This window comes from Callorhinus ursinus, unplaced genomic scaffold (genome assembly GCF_003265705.2).
Source record: "Callorhinus ursinus isolate GAN/ISIS: 27379988/994484 unplaced genomic scaffold, GSC_fseal_2.0 scaffold96, whole genome shotgun sequence".
Taxonomy (NCBI): Eukaryota; Metazoa; Chordata; class Mammalia; order Carnivora; family Otariidae; genus Callorhinus; species Callorhinus ursinus.
The window spans coordinates 1,641,332-1,664,359 of record NW_027397158.1 but is presented as its reverse complement, the minus strand read 5'-3'; the positions used below and the strand labels follow the sequence as shown (position 1 = coordinate 1,664,359).

The window sequence follows — 23,028 nt, the reverse complement described above, 5'->3', positions numbered from 1 at the left end:
GCCTTTGCTTCGGGCTCCAATATGGGGGGAGGGGAGGTTGTGAAAGACCAGTCTCCACCCAGCCCCCAGTCTGGCTCGAACGTGGCCCCCTGGCCAGCCCTCAGGGTCGTCGCTCAGGTTTCCCCTCCTCCCGTGGAAAAGGCCAGGTCTCAGAGCAGACTGTCAGGCCACCCTCCCCTGCCTGCTGTGTGCTCCAGGCTGTGGGAGAGAAGCTGCCTCCCTTCCTGCCCCTCCTCCAGGCTAGCATGTCCCTTCCCTGCCCGGCTGGCACCCATCCCCCTTCCAGAAAGCCCTCCCCATCTCCACCTCCTCCCACCTTCCAGGCCCAGCTCAAGTGCCGCCTCCTCCAAGAAGCCTCCAGTCCTAGCCTGCCTCTGTGAACCCCCAGGAGTCGGGAGTCGGTGGGAGCGCGTGACCCCTCTGGGGGAGGGCGCGCCCATCTCGGTGGTCTGCCTCCCCATGCCGTGTCCACTGCGGTGCCCAGGCGGGGGCCCCAAGGATGGGCACGAAGAGGGAGCAGACCAGAGAGTAGAGTGAGGTCAGAGTGGATGCACATTTAGCTTGGGGAGTCGACCCTGAGTGGGTCAGGCCTGCACAGCCCGGTGCCCCCGGGGCCCTTTGCCCTCTTCCTATAGGCACTTTGTTCGACCCAGCTGGGCGGGGCATCGTTCTCACCACAGGAGGGGAGCTTGGGGGGGACAGGAGCGCCCCGGAGTCTGCAGCGTTTCCTGGGCCCGCCCCTGGGCCATATCCAGCAGCCTCCTTGGAGTGACTCAGCCCCCCCCGCGCCACCCCCCACCCCGCTTACTTCCCGAGAAGGCTCCGCTCCACAGGGCAATGATGCGTATTTTGTCATCAGCGGAGTTGCCCTCTGCCCTCCCACCCCAAGGGTCTGGAGGAGCGGAGGACCAGGAGGAAGGGGCAAGAAGGATCCTCCGCACACGGGCTGCCCCGTGGGCTCTGCAAGTACGAAGCAGGAGAGGGAGCTGGGAGCCCAGCAGTGGTGGGGGGGGCCCGGAGTGCAGGTCTGCTGAGCGCAGGCCGGGGGAGGCTCGCAGGGGCTCCACCGTGGGGCTGGCTGGGGCTGGCATGGGGGAGCCCGCAGCATGACCACACAGAGGCCCCAGCCCACCCCATGCTCCCGTCAGGGACGCCGCCAGCTGGTTAGGCCGCTTCAGGAGGCCTTCCTGTGCGGCCCGCACTGATGTGGCTGAGAGCCGGGGGCGGGGGGGGGGTCCCCAGCCACGAGCAAGAACAAAGTACACAGAACGCTACTTTAATTCATGATAAATTCTATCAAGAAAAAACCAGATCGAGTGGAGAGGTAGAAACGGGTGGGGATGCCAGGGACGGAGGGAGAGAAGGGGGAGCCACGCTGGGACCCTGGTCAGGCTGGGCCCAGGAAGGATGAGCCTGGGGCCACTGTGGTGGGGAAGGGTGGAGACAAGACCCCTCGTCAGGGGCCTCTGGGCAGGGGGCCCTGGTGGCAGGGTCTGGGGGGCACCGCCCAGCCACTCCAGTCCTCTGGGCCTCAGTTTCTACCCCTGTGAATGGGCAGGGGTGGGGGGAGCTCGCCCTCACCCCTTGAAGCCTGTGCAGGGAGAGATACTGGGGTGGACGGAGGGGCCCATGTGGAGGCCCACAGGTGCATGGGGCTAAGTGGGGACAGGGCCAGAAGGCCTGGAGGAGCAGGGGACAGGGCAGCGGGGGGCCCGGTCTGGAGATCCGGCTTCGCAGGAGGTGGGTCCGAGGAGGTGCGGCTGCGGGAGGGGAGGCAGAGCAGAACGGCAGGAAGTCACCTGCCCGGGGGGAGTTTCCGCCTGTTGGCGGTGGGTCAGCGGTCCGCAGGGCGTGCGCGCGGGGGTGCCTGCCCACGTGGCCTTCCTGCCAGGACGCTGGCCCTGGAGGCAGGGACACCACCCCACGGCCACCGGGGGCCCAGCCCCGGGCTGTCTCCTCGTCCCGTCACTCTCTGGAGCTGGGGGCTTGGGGAGGAGTAGCGTGGCCTTGCCCTCCTGGGCCGTTTCCTCACCAAACAGGCTGGTTCTCTGTCTAGGAAGGCGGTGTGGGCTCCCACTTCCTTTGCCAGAAACTACCCCAGGCAGCCCTGAGCTGACACAGGGGCCAGGCCCCGGCACCCCACTCCAGCTGTTGTCAGCCAGCCCTGCCCCCGGCTGCCTTCAGTGGGGTGCAGTGGTGCGGGCCAGTCCCACTCTCCTACCTCAGACACTTGCACAAGTGCGGGGGGGTGGGGGGTGACAGCTTAGCTGGGAAAACAGGCTAATTTCCGTCAGTACCAACGCTGGAGCCAGGGGGCTCAGAGGGGTGAGCGTGATGGGGGCTCAGAGGGGTGAGCGTGTGATGGGGGCTCAGAGGGGTGAGCGTGATGGGGGCTCAGAGGGGTGAGCGTGTGATGGGGGCTCAGAGGGGTGAGCGTGATGGGCGTCTCTCAGGAGGTGTGAGCATGATGGTGGGGTCTCAGGGGGGGTGAGGGTATGACGAAGGGTCTCAGAGGGGTGAGCATGGTGAGGCTTGGAACCTCAGGGGAGCGTCCTGATGGAGGAGCTCTGTGGAGATGATGATCTGGAAAGGGGAGCCCTCCTCCCCGAGTGTGGGGGGCATCCAGCATGGGCAGCAAATGCAGAGTAACTCCGGGTGTCCTCCAGGGCCAGGACTTCCACCTCGTTTGAGACTCAGACACCCACTTTGTGGCTGTGACCAGGATTTGAGAAACCAGAATAGAAAGTGTCTGAGGGCCATATTCCCACCACAGGGACCTGTCCTGAGACACTTCTGTCTTACTCACACGCAACCATCCTGGATCCCGAAGATTCCTTGTGTGGGGTCCCGGCTCCAGAGGCCTCTACAGCGCTCGGGCACCTGGGGTCCGCACCCCACTCTGCCCGACTTCCCACTCCGGGGGGGGCCCCACAGACCGCAGGGAGGGCTGGTGGAGGCTGCGGTGTGCGCCGGCCTCCCGAATGCCACCACAGGTTTCTTTCAGGTCATTGCAAAGGTAGTTCAGCGCAGAATCGAGGGCGCCTTTCCACGAGGGTGGGGAAGCTGACTGATCTCAGCATCAGGAAGGAAGTGGTGCGCTCAGGTGCTGCTGCCTCCCCCGCAGCCTCCCCCTGCAGGAAACTCAGAGCCTCTGGCTACTGAGCCCTCACTGTGAGGGCCCTTCTTCCTGTGCTCCCTGCAGGAGAGGACCACAGACACGCTGTTCTGCCAGCTCTCCAAGGGCATCCACCTGGCCAACAGGCACATGAGCATCAGCCTGGTCACGGCCATCGCTGTGGACCGCTACGTGGCCGTGCGTGTGCGCCCGGGGGCTCCGCTCCCCACGGCAGGCCGCAGCCGTGTGCACGGCGCTCTGGGTGCTGGTAGCCAGCTTGCTGGGGCTGCGCTGGGCCCTGGGGGCACAGGTGGGCAGCTTCTGCTTCTCCAACAGCTCCCGGCAAGGCTCCAACACCGTGGCCTTCTGGCTGCTGGGCTTCTTACTGCCGCCGGCCGTGCTGGTCCTCTGCTCTCTGCCGGTGGTCACCGCCCTGGGCCAGAGGCCAACCGCCAGCCCCGACCAGGCGGAAGCAACCTGGAGGGCCACCCACATGGTCTGGGTGAACCTGGCCGTGTTCGTGGTCTGCTTCCTGCCCTTCCGCGTGGCGGCCTGAACACCTCTGCCATCTGCTATACCTTCTGCATCACGGGCGAGCCTCAGATGCCAACTGCTGTCTGGGCACCATCTGCTACTACTTCATGGCCAAGAAGTTCCGGGAGGCATCTTCGCTGGCCTCGATGCCCACTGCCAAGGCCCACAGAACCAGAGCTCTCTCTGTGCAACCCTCGCCTAGGAGACCAGTTGTGGGCACATGGGCCAGGTCCCAGGCTCTCCGGGAGGTCCTGCCTGCTGGGGCATCCCTGAACTCGCTGTGGCCACTGGGTACGCTGCAGGGGGCCTGGCCGGGTGGAGAGGACCCGGGCACGGAACCCGCGGTGGTGTCACCCTGACCCCTGGGATGGAAGAGGGTCGGGACCAGGGCAGGACTGAGGTCTGAGTGAGGCCAATCCCAGCAGCCCTGGGATGGGGCCAACACTGCAGCGCCCAGAAGTCTGGTACCCTTGGGTACTGGGGTAGATGTTTGCTCTGTGCTGCGAGGCCGCAGTGGGCCTGAAACAAAGCTGGCCCCCAGGGCTGGGCCTGGCCCTGTGTGTGTGCATGCGTGCACGTGCTCCCCACACTCTCATGGTGGGAGGGCTGGGGTGTCTTCCTAGATGGCTCTCAAGGGCTCTCTACCCAGGGGCTCTCCTTGAGCCCCCCACCTCTTCTCACCCCCGCCCTACTCCCAGCCATCTGCGGGTCTCGCGGGGGCTATTTGCAGCCCCCGGAAGGGCCGCGCTGACAGCCCGCTTTCCTCCTGCCGAGGGTCAGGACCCCTCGACCCCCTGTAGGGGCTGCACTAGGCTGGGGGTGGGTTGGGGGCAGTGAGGAAGTGCAGTGACAGGCCAAGGTCTGTCGAGGGGCACACTCCCTTGGGCTCCCTTCAGGGAAGCTGGAAGACCCTGCCCGGTGGCCGCAGGGCCTGGCGGGAGCGTGGATGCCCAGGCTGGTGTGTGTTGTACCCACCCCTCCTCGGCCTCCCTGCACTCAGCCTGGAACCACCAGAGCCTTCTAGAGGCCCCCCGTGGCGCCGGTCCAAGTTGGGCCTGGGCACCAAACAGCCACACTGTCCTGTTCTTCTGCCCGTGTGCTCAGAGCCAGAAGGGCAGCCATGTCCCGGCCTCGGGCGCCTGCCGCTGATGCAGTCCCTCAGGTCCCGGGGTCAGGGGCGCTGCTGAGAGGGGCCCATGCTCGGGGATGTCCACACTCGGGGGATCTCTGCTCGGGGGTGGGGCACTCAGGGAGCCTGTGCAGCTCGAACCCACTGCTGTCCTAGCCTGGGGCTCAGATGCTTCCCCCCACCGCCGCTGGGGACCCCCTCCCTTTGTCACCTTGGGTAGGTAGTGCCTACCCTGCCCACTGACGTGCACCAGGGCCGGGCAGGCTGCATTCTGTCCCGAGAAAGCATAAAGATGGCCAGGCGTGTCCAGTGGAGCAGGGCAGGTGTGAGCAAGGGCGAGTCTGCAATGGACCTCTCCCCACCCCCCCACAGGCAGACCACCTCCCTCTCCTGCCCCATCCTGCACCCCGACACAGGCACCGGCCCTCGGACTAGGAGCCCCAACCTCCTCCCAGGCTCCCCATGACCCCCCACACCCCTCACCCCATCCAGTGCTCCCCACCCTCGTCCTGCCGGCACCCCCTACGCCGGCACCCGGCCTCTCATCACAGCCCTGCCCTTCCAGAGGCAAGGCCAAGTGGACAGTTCCCAGGCCATGACCTCTACTGCCCTGACCCTCCAGGGTTCTCCTTTTCCAAGGGACCACAGAGCCCAGAGAAGGTTTCTCACTGTAGGGTGGGGTGACCATTGGGCTGAGCAGCGAGCCAGGGCCGGGTGTAGATGTCCAGGGCCGTCCTTGGCCAGATTTGGGGATCCAAGGAGAGAGGCAGAGTAGGGCCTGGGGCTCCGCTTCGCCCCCTGCCCCCGGCTCAGCATTGTGGGGGGAGGGGACGCCCGGTGGCCAGTGTAGAGCAGCCATGGAAGAACAGAGCTTTAGACCAAAGGCTGACAGGCCGGGTGACAGGAGCTTCCCAGAGCCTGGGTTAAGAATTCAGAACCTCGCTCTGGGCTCAGGGAGCAGTGCTACCTGCACAGGTCACGGCTGAGCCTGGCCCTGCTTCTGCGTGTGTCCGCCGGGGCTGTCCTTGCAGGGGCGGAGAAAGTGAGGGTGGGCAGGGGAGACCTCCACGGGGTCTCCTGGTGGCAGCCTGGTGCTGCTGGGTGGCGGGGGGAGGCCGGCTGTGCTCCGAGGTCACCAGCCTCCTGAGGTGCACGCTGCCCCACCTTGCTGGCCCCCGTCCACGGCTGGGAGACAGGATGTGCACACCTCCGTCCCTCAGGCCTCTCTGGGCTCCCAGTAAGGGCAGGCAGCTGGACTTGCACGGAATTCCGGAAGGAACGAGAAAAGGAGCAGAGGCAAAATCACAGACGGTAAGCATCCAAAGAACGGACTTCTGAACCCTAATCCCGGCCCACACACTCTGAGAGGCCTCTCCCTAACGCCCCCCACCCTAGCCCAGAGGCCTCAGGGGCCAGTCTGGCACACTGAGCAGGTCTGGGCTCACCGTTAATTAGCAAGCCACAGGCACCTGAAAGCGGATTCACTTTGCGGCTGCATCAGCAGGAATATAGGGCCCAGAATGTGGGAGGGCACCGGTTCATTCTCCCCCTGCTAGGATTACACCTAGGGTACTTTTTCTGGCTAGGGACACTGGCCTGTAGCGTGCCCTCGTCACCTGGCAGGGGGTCTGGAGAGTACGGGCTGAGGGCTTGGCAGTAGCCAGAGGAAGTGTGAGCAGCAGATGAGTGAGGTACCCCCCAGAAGGCAGGTGGCGTGTGCGGTCTCCAAGGAACTGACAGGTCTGGGTGGCTGTGGAGTAGAGCAAGGTGCTCCTGGGGGGGCCATGTCACTTGATTCCTACTAGTCCGTATGTCATCGGCGATGTCCGGTGTCTCTGGCTCTTTCCTCTGGGGCAGTTTGCGTCTCGGTGAAGGCTCTCTCTTCCTGTCCCCGTTGGGGGTTGAAGCATGGCCGCAGCAGGTCTCGGCAGAAGGTAGTCTGAGGGAGACCAGCCACCAGCGGGCAGAGCTGCCCTTGGTCTCCTGTTCTCGGGGACCCACCTGCGGTGCCCCAGAGGAACTCTTCCTAAGAACATGTGCCCATCTTCTACGGGGCAAGGGCGTATCAGCCAGAGACAGTGCCGGAGCGAATGGGGTGCTGCGGGGTGTGGGGGCTGCTGCCCAGCCTCCAGCTCAGCCCCCTGCAGCTGCAGGGCAGAGTTTGGGGCAACGCAGGGAGGGGGCAGTGGAAGGCAGAGTCGAGCCGAGTGGAAGGTCAGTACTTCAGGAAACTACTGCCCCCATTTCCCAAGTGACCATCTGGATAACGGCCCCCAACTCTGACCACGTGAACCCCACGTGGGGGAAGCGTGCTGCAGCCTCTCCATTTTGTGCGGGTGCGTGGACGGCACCTACCCCTGGCAGCAGAGGAGTCTTCCTGCTCCTGCCTCCTCGGGAGGGTACACAGGAAGGCGCAAATGACACTGATGACCAAGAGACCCCCCCCCCGGCAGGGCTGGGACCACATACCTCTCAGAGTGAAGGGGTGTCCTCGCCCTGCTTTCAGAGCCCCTGCCGCACACACAGCGCCGGACGCGCCAGCCCCCATTGCCAGGTCTGTGTGGCAGGCTGTCCCTCCCAGCGTCGCCCGAGCACCCGCCCCCAGCTCACCCACCTCACGGCACACAGGGTGTGTTACTCCACTGTGAGGTGTCCCAGATTCACGGGAGGATGTGCTCCCCCACACGCCCCTGCTTCCCTCCAGCTTCTCCTGAGCTGGCGGCAGGTCTGTTTCCTCTGGCTCCCTTCCTCCTGCAGGTGGTCAGGCAGACCCCCCACTCCTTGGGGGCTGCTGGTGTGGCCAAGGGCAGGGCCACCCTGGCTCGGGCAGGAATACACCCTTGCGTCAGGGTAGCTTCCAGAAGTCTCCAAGATGGCAGCTTGCACGCAGGGGTTTCCCGGGGAGTGCTCTTGGGAGCCCCACCCATAACGGGGCTGGCAAAGCGGAATGGGCCAAGGGAGCAGCTTCTGTGCCCGTGGGGTGCTCTGTGCAAAGATGCGCAGCTGACCCCACAGGGTTACCCCGGACACACTGCCTCTGATGCATGCATCACTTGTTGAAGGCAAGTCTGGAGGGGCCTTGGGCTGTGAACTCTGGCAGTGTGTGCCTTGGTCATGACGGGGGGTCCCCAGCAGCACCCCACGGCATCCACTACAGCCTGCCACCTTGTCAGGCTGGGTGCCTGGACCCCTGAGCTGCAGCTCCCCGAGGCTGCGGGGGTGGGTCTCCGGGTTCTCCAGCCCTGAACGGGGCAGGCTTCCTGTCCGGAGTCTCCCCAGCCGGTGCCAATGACGGATGCGCACAGGTTGGGGGCACCACCTGGCCAAAACGGACCTCCTGGAAGCTGCACGCAGGCCCTCCTCCACCCCGTGTAAGAGGCCAGTCTCTGCAGGCTGCAAGCGCCCTCGCTCCTGGCCCTGAGCTCCAGGCGGCTGCAGAGGCGGCCCAGGGCTGTGGTCAGGAAGTAACGTTGTGCAGGATGTCACGAAGAGCGTGCAGACACAGAGAGCCAGGCACACAGGGACCGGAGAAGGGGTTCCTGAGCAGTGGCGCCCCCCTGCCAGCCGCCCTCAGACATGTGACCACACCCACTCACAGAGCACAAAGGCGGTGATCACAGCCTTGGGGTCAGCGTGCAGCCTGAGCAGTCCGGCTGTGCGGAGAGTGGCCCAGCCCAGCTCCCTGAGGCCCCAGCCATCCCAGACTGGTGAGTGCACCCCAAGCCTGCCGTCCCCCTGCTGTCCCCTCCATGAGCCCTGTCCTGCCCTCACCCTGCTGGCCACCACAAAGGGCTCCCAGGAGCAGGGCCCCGGGCTTCCCATGGGAGGACCGTGCCGAGCTCCAAGCCCAGGCAGGCATAGGGCGATGGCTGAGGGGACAGTTAGCCTCTGTCTAAGGTAAGATGGGGGGGGTAGTGGGGAGCAGAGGTAGAGAAGGAGGAAGAGGGAGAACGGGGGAGATGGGGTGAGGAGGGGGAGAGCGTTTGGTGGGGGGAGGGGAAAGGAGGGCCCCAAGGAGGAGAGCGGACAGTGAGAGGGAGGGAGGCACACACACAAGCAGGGAGACCAACAGAAAGTCAGGACAGAAGACGGGGTCGGCCTGGGGATCCCACTGCTCTCCTGATGGGCTGGGGGTGCTCCCTCTCTGCAGACCGGCCTGTGGCCCCTGCCGAGGAGCGTGGGGGCCCCACTCCATGGGCCATGGCCGACGGTCCTTGGACAGGGCCACGGGATGCCAGGGGGCGGCGGGGGGAGTAAAGTGGCAGAGGTCTTGGGCTGGGCTAAAGCCTCTGGTGGAGAAACCCAGAGAGGAGCCCCCACAGAGCTCCCTTCCGTGGCCGGGGGCCGCCGTCCACACCTGGAATCTAGTCCCTCTGGGCGGGGCAGGGGAGGTGGCCTCAGTGGAGCTTCTTGGGGTCGAGAGAGGGAGCCCTTGGGGCTGTTACTGGAAGTGGGGGAATCGGGGGAGACAGAGAGCCGGGCCTTCGAGGAGGAGGAGCAGGACCACAGCAGCATTTCCCTCCCTGCCCCCAGGTGAAGCTGGTCACCCCCGCGTGGCTGGAGCCCCCACTGGCTCCCCGCCGCCTGTCAGGCCGTGCGCCCTCATGGCCTCCGGGAACAGCCTTCACGGCTGCGTAGCCGCCCCGGGCGGGCGCGTCCTCTCCCAGGTTACCAGGGTCTCCATCTGCTTCATCTTGGCGCTGGGGCTGCCGCTCAACGGCCTCGGGCTCTGGGTGTTCTGCTGCCGCCTGCGCAGGTGGACGGAGACCCGCATCTACATGGTAAACCTGGTGGCGGCCGACTTCCTGCTGCTGCTGAGCCTGCCCGGAGTCCTGCACACGCTGGGCCAGGAGCAGGGGGACCAGGAGGGCCCTCTGTGCACGGTTCTGCAGAGCTTCTACTATGTCAACACCTACATGAGCATGTGCCTCATCACGGCCGTCGCTGTTGACCGCTACACCGCCCTGTGCTTTCCCCTGCGGGTCCGGGCCTGGCGTAGCCCCCGCCAGGCCGCCTTCACCTGCCTGGCCCTCTGGCTGCTGGTCTTTGGGGCTGTGGCCCTGGTAGCGTCCTTGCTGCCTGCAGACGAGAACTTCTGCTTCGGGCAGGGACATAACCGGGCCATCAAGACCCTTGTCTTCTCCCTGCTGTTCTTCTTCCTCTCACTGCTCATCCTCAGCTTCTGCTCGGGGCAGGTGCTCTGGCACCTGCTCCGCAAACACACGCGGGCACCGCCCGAGGAGGCCGGCCGCATCCTCAAAGCCCTCCGGGTAGTGGCCACCAACCTGGCCACCTTTGTGCTCTGTTTCCTCCCACTGCACGTGGCCTTGATGGCCAAGCTTGTGGCCAACTGGACAAGTGCAGCCTGCCCCACCGTCCAGAGCATCACTGACTTCGTGCAGGTGGCCGCCCGCATGGCCAACGCCAACTGCTGCCTGGATGCCATCAGCTACTATTTTGTGGCCACAGAATTCCAGGAAGAGGTGGGGGCCATCCTCAGAATGCCCTGGCCTTTCCAGGGATGGATGCGGGGCGCTCCTGCAGGTGACCACCCGGACCTGGCCGTCCGCGGGGGGGCGGGGGGCAGCTGAGGAGAGCAATGCAGGAGGGGCCCCACACACGGCCCTGCAGCCGGCAGCTCAGGGCCCCCCGGACCCCCCACAAGGCAACTCTTTCCCCTCCTCCATGGCATCCAGAAGAAGTAGCCTCCCTGCTCACAGTGTGACTTTGGATTTATGAGTCCTGGAGATGGGGCTATTGCTCAGCAAGGAGAATTTAAGCAATGAATTAAAGGATCACCACCAGATCTTTCTTCTCCCAGCTCTTGCGGCTTAGCCCCTTGGGCTGCTTCCTTCGCAGTGTGCGCCCCCTTCCCCAACCCCAGCCCTCAAGCTCCAGGATGCAGGGTGACCCTGACCTATGCCAGGCTGACCTCCAACCTCTATGCTCCACCCCTGCAGGTGCTCAGGAAGGGAAGGACCCTCTGGGTACCCAGGTAGCACTCCTTGGCAAGTACTGAGGAGGGTGTTAAAAAAACCACATTTTTCTGTGTCACCTATAGATTATGATTAGACACCAAAATCTATCAAAGTTCCAAGGTCTCTCTTCAGGCCTGTAACACCACTGCAGATAGAATCCCCTAGATCCCAGGGCTGAGGGACGCCAGGCTCTAAGTGAAGGAATGTTTACAGAGACACAGCAGCTAATTAAGTTTAAAGACATTCCTTTGTAAAAAAATGTTCAGTTGTGTTCCTGAAGAGCATCAAAGAGGTCCAGTCCTTACCTTTGGGGTGCTCCTTGGGGCCCCTTGTCCCTCCACACACTTCATACCTCTCAGCACCACTGGCAGCCCCCATCTTCCCACTCTGGGCCAGGCCCGTGGACACCCGCAGGCTGAGCTGAGGGGCCTGATGGCTCCTCTGTTAGCGGGGGACAGGGGGGGCTCTCCCCACAACACTGTGGCCGTCAGGATGTGTCCACCGGGCTGGGGCCCGAGGGTATAGCTGGGAATGGAGTTTCAGGATCAGCACAAACACCTCCACTGAGAAGCGGAGGCAGGAGACAACCCTGAGGGGCTCATGCTGGAGACTGGGGTCCCCAGACGGGGCCTGAGGAAGCAGAAGGAGGTGCTCCCAAGAGCCTCAGGTGACTAGAGGGAGAATGGGAGACTCAGACCCCTGTCCCCTTCCCCCCCACCCTGCTCCTCTCCTCTCTCCCTCTCCCACCCACCCCTGCCACCTGCCCCAGCCTCCTCAGAGCCGTCTGCCTGGCGGGGCAGTCTGTGGGCCCTCCTGGGCATGCCCCCCGCCACACAGACAGAATGAGAGCAGCTGGCCTCCGGGCTGCGCCCCTGGCTGGACCCGTTACCCGCAGCGCCACCAGCTTCCAGGTGATGGAGATGCACGTCCTGACTGAGACAAAGCAGCAGGGCCCTGGACCTGCAAAGTGGTCAGTCCCATTCTGCGAGTGCACCAATGCCCTGGCCTTCTGCTGCCTGCAGACCCAGGCTCACGGGGCCTCCCCGGCCTCCCTGACCTCTGGCGGAGGCTCACCCTCCCCCCGCCCACGCTCCCCCACACCGGCAACACACACTTGCTCTGGTCAAGGACAGCTAGTCGGCGGGCCGCCGAGAGGCCGTCCGCGTGGCCAAGGCTGATGGTGGCATCACTGCCCGTGGCCCCCGCTCCAGCAGCTGTCCTGTGTAGAGCTTCTTGCGGTGCCAGGAGTGCAGCCAAAGTCACTGGCCCCTCCGTCCTCTTGGGGCTGCCAGCTGGCTGACAGGGGGGAGTCAGGCCTGGGCCGCATCGCCCCCTCCCCACACACAGAAATCGCAGGGCATAAAGTCCACCCTACCCGGTCTGACCCTGACCACCAGTGCATGGGGAAGGGGCTCCTGAAAGGGGGTCCCACTGCTCTCCTGATGGGCTGGGGGGGAGGCTCCCTCTCTGCAGACTGGCCTGTGGTGCCTCGGCAGAGAACCCTGAGCGGGAGCGACCCATGGAGGCCCAATCCTCCATCTCCGCCTGTCCAAGCCCCCTCAGGGCAGCGGTGCAGTTTGGCTCAGGGAGGCAGCCACCCACTGTGAGCCCACTGGTGCAGCCACCCTCCCCAGCCGGTGCTGCCCTTCACCCAGGGAGCCCAAGTCCCGCTCTGGGGAGATGCGTGTGGTGGTCCAGGGAGATGGGGCTCTTGCTCCTTGGGGCTCCGGCTGTTGGCAAAACACGTGGGAGGCACATCACCCACTTCTCCACCTCCCCCGTTAGGGTCCCTTCCCCCCAGGAGCAGCCCCCTGGAGTCTAGCTTGCAGGGCTGATCCCTTTGAGACCCAGGCCCTCCCAGCCTGGAGGTAGTGTTGGGGCATAGCAGGCTGGGGGGCCACCATGGGGGACAGGGAACTTGCCAGAGTCTCCTGAACACCTTGAGCGTTGCTTTTCAGCTTGAGGCAGAAGGGACTGCAGTGCTGACCTATCCACCAACAAGGTATACAGGACCTGCCATATGTTGCAGATACTGGTCTAGGCGCCGGGAGCCTCACAGGGTCCCACGGGGGGGCGAGGAGGGGAGAGGCTGGGAAGTGAGCCAGGCTGGATCACAGAGCGCTTTGCAGGGGAGATGCAGGGCTTGGGGGGGTGTTCTGAAGGTGGTGGTGGGGGGCGCCCAGAGGGGTTTACATCAGAGGAGTGAGGAGCGTGGCTGTGCTACAGGTGGGGGACCGGATGGCAGGGCCAGGACGTCAATGGGGGACCAGGGTGGCAACGGTGGGGGCTGGGACTGTGATGGGTTCCGGGATCAGGATGGAGTGTCCAGGCCATCACGGGAGTGCGGCGCCTCGACCAGCCATGGGGAGGCTTCAGCGCAGCGCTGTACAGTAGCGTGGCTGAGGACGAGCTGGGGCTTCCAGGAATTAGGGTGACCCCGTGCAGGCGCGGAGGGGTGTGAGGGCCAGGAGGAAGCAGGGGGCAGGCAAAGGCAGGGGGCCCAGGCAGCGAGGAGGCAGATGGGACCCTCTGCCCTCAGGGAAGCGCTCTCTGGAGAAGGGGGCGGGACTGGCCAAGGGGCCTGCTGTGTCCCCTCTCTCTCAGGGACACGCCCCCACCTCCCACCCCCAGGTACCCGCCGTGGCGTCTTTACGCTTCATTCAGCAGAGCTCCGCCCTGCTCCACAAGCCTTCACGGGCGCGACCGCAGGGGCGGGGCCAAGCAGCCAGGGCCCCGCCCCATGCCCCGCCCCCGCGCCCCGGGCCCCGCCCGCGCCAAACGCCACGCCCCTCCCTCCTTCCTCGCTGGTGGGTTGACCCGGGTCGCAACGTGACACGTCCCCCCTTAACGGTTGCGCATCCGGTGGGGCTGGGGTTGGCTGGTCCAATCCCTTGCTCTTCCCGAAAGAGAACGAGGGGGCGGCCCTTAACCCTGGGCGCCGGGGGCCGAAGGTTCAGGTGCTGTCTTCCCAGATTGGGGAGACCCGCCCCCCTCCCCGACTTGCCCTTCCCGTCTCAGCTGCGCCAGCCAGGATTGAGGATTTAGGTAGTCTATGGAGGGAATACCCAAATCAACAGGGACGCCAAAGCGCAAACAGGCCGTGCGGGGTGCGGGGCTGGGGCGGCGCTGCCAGTGCCAGCAGCCAGCGCGGGGCAGGGTTCTGGGGGCTGCCGTCCTCTCCTGCGGCCCTCTGACCCTCCCAGGGGTCCCCCCGCTCCAGGGCTGGCTTAGTCTACTCGGGCCGCAGTGACGGACACCGCAGACTGCGTGGCTGGGAAACATTTCTTTCTCACTGTTCTGAGGCTGGAGGTCAGACATCGGGGTGCGTCAGGGTCAGGGTTCCCGTGCCTCCTGGTGCAGACAGCCTTCTCACACTGTCCTCACATTGAGGGGCCGGGTTGCTCTGTGGGGGCTCCACCCTCATGACCTCTTCACCTCCCAAAGTTCCCCCCTCCTAATCCCATCACATCTCAACACAGGAATTGGGGAGGGGGCCATTCAGACCCCAGCAAGGAGCAGGTGGTGTATGTAAATACCCTGGCACACAGTTGGCGTCCCAAAGTGTTGGCATCCACTGAGGGGACGGCCAGCCCTCCCAGACCAGCTGCGCTTGGATAGTGGGGTGCCCCCCCTGCCATTTTCCAAACTGAAACCAAGGGTCCCTGCCCTCTGCCCCAGTCACATCCAGCACACACCCAGGATCAGCCTGTCCAGTTATCTTACCAGCAAAAGACGGATTTACTTGAAAATAGGACAGAACGACAAGCCAGGACGAGAGAGCCACGGGAAGCCACGGGCGAGTCCCGAGCACAGAGCAGAGGTGCTCTGTTATAAGGGGAGGTGGGCGGGCCCTTCTAAACCAGAAGTCCATTGGAGTGTACACGGGGAGCTGGGTGTGTAGCGGCTTCTCATTGGCTGGGACGTGACGGTCTCCCATTGGCTGGGCTGTTGTCGGGGGGAGGAGGAAACCTTCCTTCCTTCTCCTAGGACGGTAGGGTATCCATCCACCTGCACCGCCCCTCTCTTCCTCTGGTGAGCGAAAACCTCTCTAAAGCCCTGGTACACAAGGGACGCCGTTTTGGACTTCTTTTAAGTCAGCATGAGTGTATATAACCTTTGCTTAACCACAAACCTGGTTTATGGCCCACCAAGCATCCTTGGTACACCTGCTTTGTAAATGAGTAGCCTAAAGGCAAACCATCTCGTCCTTAACATAGGGATCCATGCTGCTCCTCCCGGCATTCCTTGACCTTAGAACTCATGATTCCGGCCCATGTGTTAATCTATAATGTTTTTGAACTTTTACAAGACTGTACCTCTGACCTACTGATTTGTGGCTCTTTATGTAAAAAGGTATATAAGCCTTGTAAAAACTGTTCATTCTCTGGAACACTTTCTTCCCTGTGAAGATCGTGTTTCCCGGGCAGCTGTCCTAATCTGGGCTTGAATAAAACTATTTTCTTCTTGTATTAGTGTTCTTTCTGGTCAATTTGCATTGTCACCTGTTGGGTCTGCAGTTGACAACCAGAGCTGGGCACGAGAGCTCCCCCTGCTGGCCACCGGACACGCTAACTGACGTTCCCACTTGCCACACCCCTCTCTCCTCTCCCCCAATTTTTACTCCTAGCTGCCCCCTCCTCAGCCCACCGCAGCCTCTGGAAGCCTGCCTGCCACTGCCCTGTTGCCTCTGCCCAGGAGCCCAGTGAGCCTGTGTGAGCCTGCGTGAGCCTAGTGAGCCTTGGTCCAGCAGTCAAACATAATAAAATAGAATTAAAAAAAAAAAAAAAAGAATGTGGTCCTTGATCTCGGCTGCAGGAGTGCAAATTCAGGGGGCGTGCTTACCAGCCTGTTTCCTCTCCGCCTCAGGTTCTCGCTTGTAGCCTGGGGACCCTCAGATCCTGGGTCACCTCTAACATTTGTGAAGCCCAGGACACTGATGTAGGAAAGACGTTAGGGTTCGAAGCCTACGGCCAAGAAAGAATTCTTGAGCCATCTTTGGTGCAAAAAAAGTGGTTTTATTAAAGCTTGGGGACAGGATCTGTGGGTGGGAAGCGCTGCCCCGGGGTCATGAGGAGCGGCCCATTATATGCTTTCAAGTCGGGAGGGGGTTAGGGAGAGTGTAAACCTCCCAGGTATTTTGGCAACGAGGTTTCCAGGGTCCTGAGGGGGCTAGCTGTGGTTGGGAAAAGGTCATTTACTACCGTCTAATAAAACCTGAGTCATGAGACCCTCCAGATGTACATCGGGGGGTCTTGTGCTCGGGGGATTACTGCCAGCATGTATCTTGGGGGCTTTAGAGATAAAGGAAGGTTCCAAAGGAATTTTTATGTTTTATTTTTTTTTAAAGATTTTATTTATTTATTTGAGAGAGAGGGAATGAGAGACAGAGAGCACGAGAGGGAAGAGGGTCAGAGGGAGAAGCAGACTCTGCTGAGCAGGGAGCCCAACGCGGGACTCGATCCCGGGCCTCCAGGATCATGACCTGAGCCGAAGGCAGTCGCTTAACCAACTGAGCCACCCACGCGCCCAGGAATTTTTATGTTTTAAAGTAGACTTACAGGATCCTGGGGGTCAAGGTAAGGTTGCCTTTTGCCCTCAGCAAAGTATCAACGTTGAGGCAGGTGAGTCCCTAGAGGAAGGTCACTCTGACTGTTTCAAGGACTTGTCCATGGGCTGTGGGTAGTAAGGAAATTTAGTAATTTTTCTTCTGCCTCTATTTCCCACATCAGACATGACCACAGGTGGAGACCCACATGCTTGTCTAAGTATTTAAAGCTTACATCTGTGCCTTTGAAGCCTGGCCTTGGTGCTTGCCCCAGGCGCCGCCCCCCCCACCGCCGCCCCCCTGCCCCGCCCCGAGCCCTAGATCACAGTGCTGAGGAGCTGCCTTCTCCCTGGTCAGGCCCTGGGAGTCCGAGCCATAGCACCAACTGTGGGACCAGGCCAGGATTCCTGGGGTGACTCCTGAGCGGGGGACAACAGGGGGCCTTCGTGGGCATTCCCTTAGCCATCCAAGGATTTCTAGGAATCCTCCAAACAGCTAACATAAGCAGAGGACAGGGCAGGCCCTCCCTGCCCGTGCTCTCTCTTTGAGTGGCTCTGAGAAACAGCCTCTGCACTTGCTGGGAGGCCCTCTGGGTCCAGGCACTGCAGGCTTTGGTCCCTCTGTCTGTGACATTGAGGTCAGTCCAAGAGGCTGGCCAGCTGGTCACCATCTCCCTGCCAAAATGTGGAGCGGCTCTGCGTCAGACTTGGGAAAGTGTGGCCGCGCCTGGAGAGCCCTGTGACAGGGCTGCTGTGGGCTGGATGCGAGAAGCTATTAGAGGGAGGGCTGGCCACCCACAAGATGCAGCGGGGGGTTCCTTTGATAAGACAGCCACCTGTGTGGAGGCTGCAGCCAAAGCCCAGGAAGATGGTTTACTGCTGCTGCAGTGGATTGGGGGGGCGGCGGGGGGGCGCATCCCAGGAAAACCTGGGCCAATGGGGGCCTCTCAGCTGCGAACCCCAAGGAAGGACTGAGCATAGGATTTGGGCTGTGGGAGTGATTTAGGGCAGGGTGGAGTGGGCAGGAGTTTGCGGATGGCGGGGCAGCCAGACAGCGTCTCCTCTCCAGCGCTGGTCCGGGCAGGTGGGTGGCGTGAGGCTGGCTGCTGCCGCCGGGGGAGGACAAGGAGCGGTCGTCCACGTGGGCCGGTGGGCGACGCCGGGGCCGCCTACCCTTGTTTTGTTTTCCTCCCAGACACGGAGACCCCTCCGCGACGGCTGACGTCCCGTGGGGTCGCCTGCAGCACCGGGGACCGCGACGGCGCGGCAGTGAGGGGGGCCGCTTTTCTCTCTCGCCGCCTCTCTGCCCATGGGCACGTGAGAGCCATGTCTGTGGTGTCGCCGCCGCCCTTTGTGGGCGTCTGCTTTGTGGCGAGGTGGCCTGGGGCCCGGGGGGCAGCAGCGGTGCAGGCAGTCATCGGACACGAAATGCCCGCCGGCCCTGGCCACGGGCCACAAAGCCGAGGGAGACCGATGGTCAGCACACTTTCCCACAAAGGGTCAGAGTTCATATTTTCAATCTCCTTTGGCTCTCGCCAGCTCCGCCCACAGCGCAGGGTCGGCAACGCCAGTGGGCAAGGTCATGGGCCAACCAAACTCTCCCGACGGGAAGCGGCAGCGGGCTGCACTCGGCGTGGGCCCCCCCCCCGCGGCACGCCCAGGACCCGGCGGGTGATGGCGGGCGGTTCTTCCGTGAGCCCGTTCCCCACGGCCCTGGAACGGAAGGATCTCCCGGGGCTGCGGCGGGGGCCCGAGGGTGGCAGGTCTTCTGGGTGGAGGTGGCAGCCCCCGGACTTCTGCCCAGATGTCCTCCCCCCCGGCACAGGGACGTAGGCCTGCCGTCGCGGGGCGCCACCCGGAGCGGGGTAGGCGGGGAGTGGCGAGGGTTTCTGGGGTGACCCACCCCACCCAGGAAAGAGCCCAGAGCGCCGCGCTTGCACGACCGGGGCGGGTGGGGGTGGGGGTCTGAGGATCTTTGCGACACTGGGCTTTCAGCAGGGGGGTCTCAGCGCGTCATTTGTTTTTTTAGGTTAGCCTGGCCGTACGCTGTACGGGGGGCATGGGGCAGGCAGGGGAGCAGGACCCTGCGGCAGATGTCCCAAGGCTCCCAGCAGCAGCCGGATGGAACACTCAGACCAGGGAGGGCGTGGGAATCCTGCTCAGCTGGACCGCCTTGGTGGCCCACGTGGATGGCGTTGTCTGGTGCTCGACTCTGCTCTGGTCCCCTTCATGGACGAGCCATCTCACCACTTCCTTGGGCCACTGAAAAGTATGTCTGGATGACAGGTGGACAGAGCCCCGTGTCTGCCTCATTCAGGGCAGCCACCCTTGTTGGGAAGGAGGCCTGCCATCCCTCCAGGTGGTGTGGACCCTTGTCCCTGGCGTGACATGTTCTGACAGTGCTCTGAGGATTGAAGGACAGCTGGACCCCCAGCATCAGGCCGCCGGCCCCCGCCAGACCTCCCTGGCCTGCTGATGGCCATGCTGGTGGGGAGCTGAGCCGAGTGGGGGCCATGGTGCCCAAGGTCAAGCGTGCAGGCGGGGCCTCCACGTGGTCTGTGTCCCCAGGCCCTGCGCTGCCCTGCCGAGTTCTAAACTGCCCACAGTCATCAGCTCCCACTGTCACCGGGGCTGGCCAGGCCGTGGCTGAGGTCAGAGGTGGCCAGGAAGGGGGTAAAGATGCCGTTGACCTCTGAGGTCCTTTCCAAACCAAGCACCAGACCTGGGAGCAGGGAAGGGGGTCGGGGGTCCTGCAAAATCTTGGTCGCCTTCATAATTTGCCTGAGGTTGGCCTGGCTGAAGAGGGGCGGGTTTGACCCGTGACCTCTGTTCAGGGCTGCCTGGGGCACTTCCCCTGGTGAGGTTCAGGCTGTGTCCCCGCAGGAGGTTCAGGGAGGTTGGCTGGAGGAGAGCGAGCCCACCCCTGCCCTCGGGGTCACGGCTGAGCTCAGGTCCCCGTTGGACACCCCCGCGGCCCCATCTCCTCTGCAGGAGCCCCCGAAGTGTGCTCTGGACACCGGGTCCTGAGAGACGCTGAGCAGCGTCAGAGTGGGGCGGGGGGGGGAAGGGGGCCCCCAGAAACAAGGGTGGGGATGGGCTGCTTGTGGAGGAAAATCCTCATCGGGAGCTGGATCTCGGGGCGAAGGGGGGAGGTGGCCCGTCCACGGGGCAGGCCTCCCGCAGCCGCACACACGCTCGAGCCGTGAGTGCTGAAGGCGAGGGTGGTCTGCCCTAACAGCGTTCCCAAGCTTCTGTCACCTAAATTTTGTTAGTTGAACCTGTTAGTCTCCTGTCAGAGCAAATGCATCTCTTGGTCCACACCCATGTTCCTGTTCGCAGGCTTGAGAGCCGGGCGCCCCCAAATACCGTCCTTGGGTCCAGGACTGCGGGAAGGGACAGGGTGCCCCTCGTACACATCGATGTCCCCAGAATTCCAATTCTGTCCAGCTTCAATTCGAGGGATCGCAGAGTCCCTTAACCACAGCCGTGAGTCCAAATGAGAGAAAACCAAACTTGCTTTAGATGAGAGACCACATATCGCAGATTCTGGATCAATAGAAGAGATGTATTGAGGGGCGCCCGGGTGGCTCAGTCGTTAAGCATCTGCCTTCGGCTCAGGTCATGATCCCAGGGTCCTGGGATCGAGCCCCGCATCGGGCTCCCTGCTCCGCGGGAGGCCTGCTTCTCCCTCTGCCACTCCCCCTGCTTGTGTTCCCTCTCTCGCTGTGTCTCTCTCTGTTAAATAAATAAATAAATCTTAAAAAAAAATAAATAAAAGAAGAGACATAATGAACAACAGTGAGAATATTCTACTTGCACTGTCTGGAAATCACATAAGATGAAAACTATTTACTAATAAGATCCACGTGTGTAGAATGTACATTTATAAAACAGTACCCTGAAATTACCATCTTATCAGGTCTCTGGGACATTGTACAGACACTTAATAATAGCAATAAAACCAAAAGAGAAAAAACAATTGGATTTATTTTAGAAGATAAAAATCTGGCTGTGTTTCTGGGTTGTTTGATTACGTGTGTTAGCAACAACAAAATACTGTAAGCACACTCCCCACAAACAGAATGACGTGGAAGCACTCGTAAGAGTCACCTGCAGCTCTTGCACATCGTCTAAGAATTATAATCTAAGAGGTTCCCATGTGAGCCGTGAATGGTCATTTAATAGCAGTAGCACCAAAAGAGAAAACCAAAATCGTTTCAGTAGAAAGAAAGGGGTCTGACTGTGGTCCCACATCTTCAGAAGCAGGCTCAGGGGAAGGTGGGGCAGCTTGGACGGACTCACTTTTGGGACTCTTGGGCACGGGAGCCCCACGCACTGATTCAGCGGCAGCTGAAGGCAGACAGTGGAGAGGGGTCTGGGAATGCCAGTGAGGTTGGCACTGAGGGGGACTTCTGATGAAAACTGGAATGTTGATGTGAAGGGCTTGTATCTGCACCCCCCGGCGAACGTGCTGGGGGGACAGATGCTGTGTGGGACCGTGGGACCAGGGAATGCTTCCCCTACCTCATAATGTAAATTAGAAGGCACGCTGATGCCCCCTCCCTCCGATCCTGATTGGGTGAGCTCAATGGGGGCCAGTAAGATGGCCCACGCCCTCCCACTGTGAAACTCAGGTGCTAACGTGCTCCCAGGCAAGAGCTGCTTGCCTGGCTGTCCACCTGGGCAGGCCCGGGGCTGGTCCCACCCTGCCCTGCGGGGCCCAGCCCAGACTGCATGCAGGGCTCTGGGCAGCCATGGCGGCTTCAGGGTTGCTGGGAGAGAGTGCTGTCTCTGGGGTTTGGGGCCGGGACGGTGAGCCCGGCTTGGGCCAGGAGGCACTGAGGGCCACCTGGGCTTTGGTCTGTCCCCTTGAAGGATGCAACAGATGCTCAGGAGCCCTCTGGGCCTCTCTTCGGCTGGTGGGGACCGGCTTCCACTAGAGAGAGGCAGCCTGTCCCTTCCCTCGACAGTCCAGGCCTGCTCCCAGGCTGGGCCCCGGGGAAAGGGTGGGTCAGGGCGCACGGTCCCCCAGGCTGGACCCCGGGGAAGGGGTGGGTCATGTCCTGCAGCTCCTAAGTGATGACCTGCCCGGGGCGAGATTTTTGTCTGAATGCAGATGCTGTGTCTTCCCGCCAGGCTCCTGGCCGCTCCGTAGGCCATGCGTGCTCCCAGAGGCCCGATGTCTCTTTGCAGAGAAGCTTTGGGGTTTTGAATTTGTGGCCGCCTGGGAGGGGAGAATTGGTACCTGATACAGTCTGCGTTCCTCTTACCGTGAGCGATGCTGCTGGGCATCAAAGTCCGTTCGTGTACCTTTTTCTGTGAACCCTCTGTTCATGTTTTGCTTTTATCCCCGTTTTTGAAAATATTTTTTAGAGAATTCTTTGCACATTAGTTTTTACTCTTCATCTGGGACCAAGGTTGTAAACTGTTTTTTTCCTAGTTTGCTGTTTGTCATTTGACTTTGTTACGACGTGGCCACCTACGCCAGCGTTGGGTTTATTAGGGATCGTGAGAGGAATCGATGCTTTTCACTGCTTCTGGATTTTCTGTCCTGGTTAGAAAGATCTCCCCTACTCCCACATTTGGAAAGAACTTTACCCATGTTTTCAAGTTTTCACAGGTGGGTCTCTGTTGGCTTTTGAGTCCCTTCTGGGATTTTACTCTGGTGCCAGGTACAGATCTCATCCTGTGACCTGGTCCCAGCACCGCTTACTGAGATGCCTGCCTGCTACCCAGTGATGCGAGGGGCCACGCTCAGACACTACGTGTGCTCCGTCCTCGGGCCTGGCAGTGGACGCCCCCTCCGCCCACAGGCCAGTAGCACTTCCTCTGCCTGTGAAGGGTGTGGCTTGTTTGATGACCCCACACGGCCAGGCCCGCCGCCCATGTGTGTCCTGTGTGGGCCTTTCTCAGCTGTTCTGGCTTGCTTATTTTTTTCATACTAATCTTAGAATCTGGTGTTTAGCATAAAAAACAACTTTGGCTTTAATTATTTATTATTTTTATTACTATTATATATTTATAATTCTATATTATATAATTTTATGCTAGTAAGTTTATTATTATTGTATTATTAACATTTATATATTAACTTGGGGAGAATGGACATCTTTAGGATGTTGGGATATCCTATCTAAGAGCAAAGAGTGACTTTCCCTATTTTCTTTCTTTTTTTTTTTAAGATTTTATTTATTTGTGAGAGAGAGAGAGCACAAGCAGGGGGAACGGCAGAGAGAGAAGCAGGCTCCCTGCTCAGCAGGGAGCCTGACATGGGGCTCAATCCCAGGACCCTGGGATCATGACCTGAGCTGAAGGCAGACGCTTAATCAACTGAGCCATCCAGGTGTCCCATGACTTTCCCTGTTTTCAAGTCTTTCAGGAATTTTTAAAAATTTTCATTGGAACCAGGCTTTATGCCTTCCTCGTTAAATGTATCGCTAAGCACTTGATAGCTTTGCGGTCATTGTTACCTTTCTGCTCCTTGTTGGCTGTGTGAAGCCTACTGGATTTCTTTTGCCTGTTAAGGTTGCCTTCTGCTCCATTAACAAGCTGTTACAGTTCCTGTCAGATTTTGCACTGTTTCCTGTATCACTATCCTATGATCTGCAAATAGGAATGCTATTCCTTTTTTTTTTAAAGATTTTATTTATTTATTTGAGAGAGAATGAGAGATAGCACGAGAGGGAAGAGGGTCAGAGGGAGAAGCAGGTTCCCCGCTGAGCGGGGAG

General features: G+C 61.4%; 2 protein-coding genes and 1 pseudogene across 2 annotated transcripts in view; all 3 read left to right on the top strand.

The window, feature by feature from the left end:
• Nucleotides 1-23,028, top strand: part of CAPN10 (calpain 10) — an 88,786-nt gene that overhangs the window by 26,403 nt on the left and 39,355 nt on the right. The gene's annotated exons all lie outside the window — the stretch shown is intronic.
• LOC112836314 (G-protein coupled receptor 35-like) lies at nucleotides 2,387-4,151 on the top strand (annotated as a pseudogene).
• Nucleotides 7,418-10,584, top strand: LOC112836652 (G-protein coupled receptor 35-like). The gene is given in 4 exon segments (XM_025888551.2): nucleotides 7,418-7,503; nucleotides 8,377-8,485; nucleotides 9,312-10,348; nucleotides 10,350-10,584. Coding segments are annotated over 2 exon segments (1,134 nt in total). The 5' UTR covers nucleotides 7,418-7,503; nucleotides 8,377-8,485; nucleotides 9,312-9,382; the 3' UTR covers nucleotides 10,518-10,584.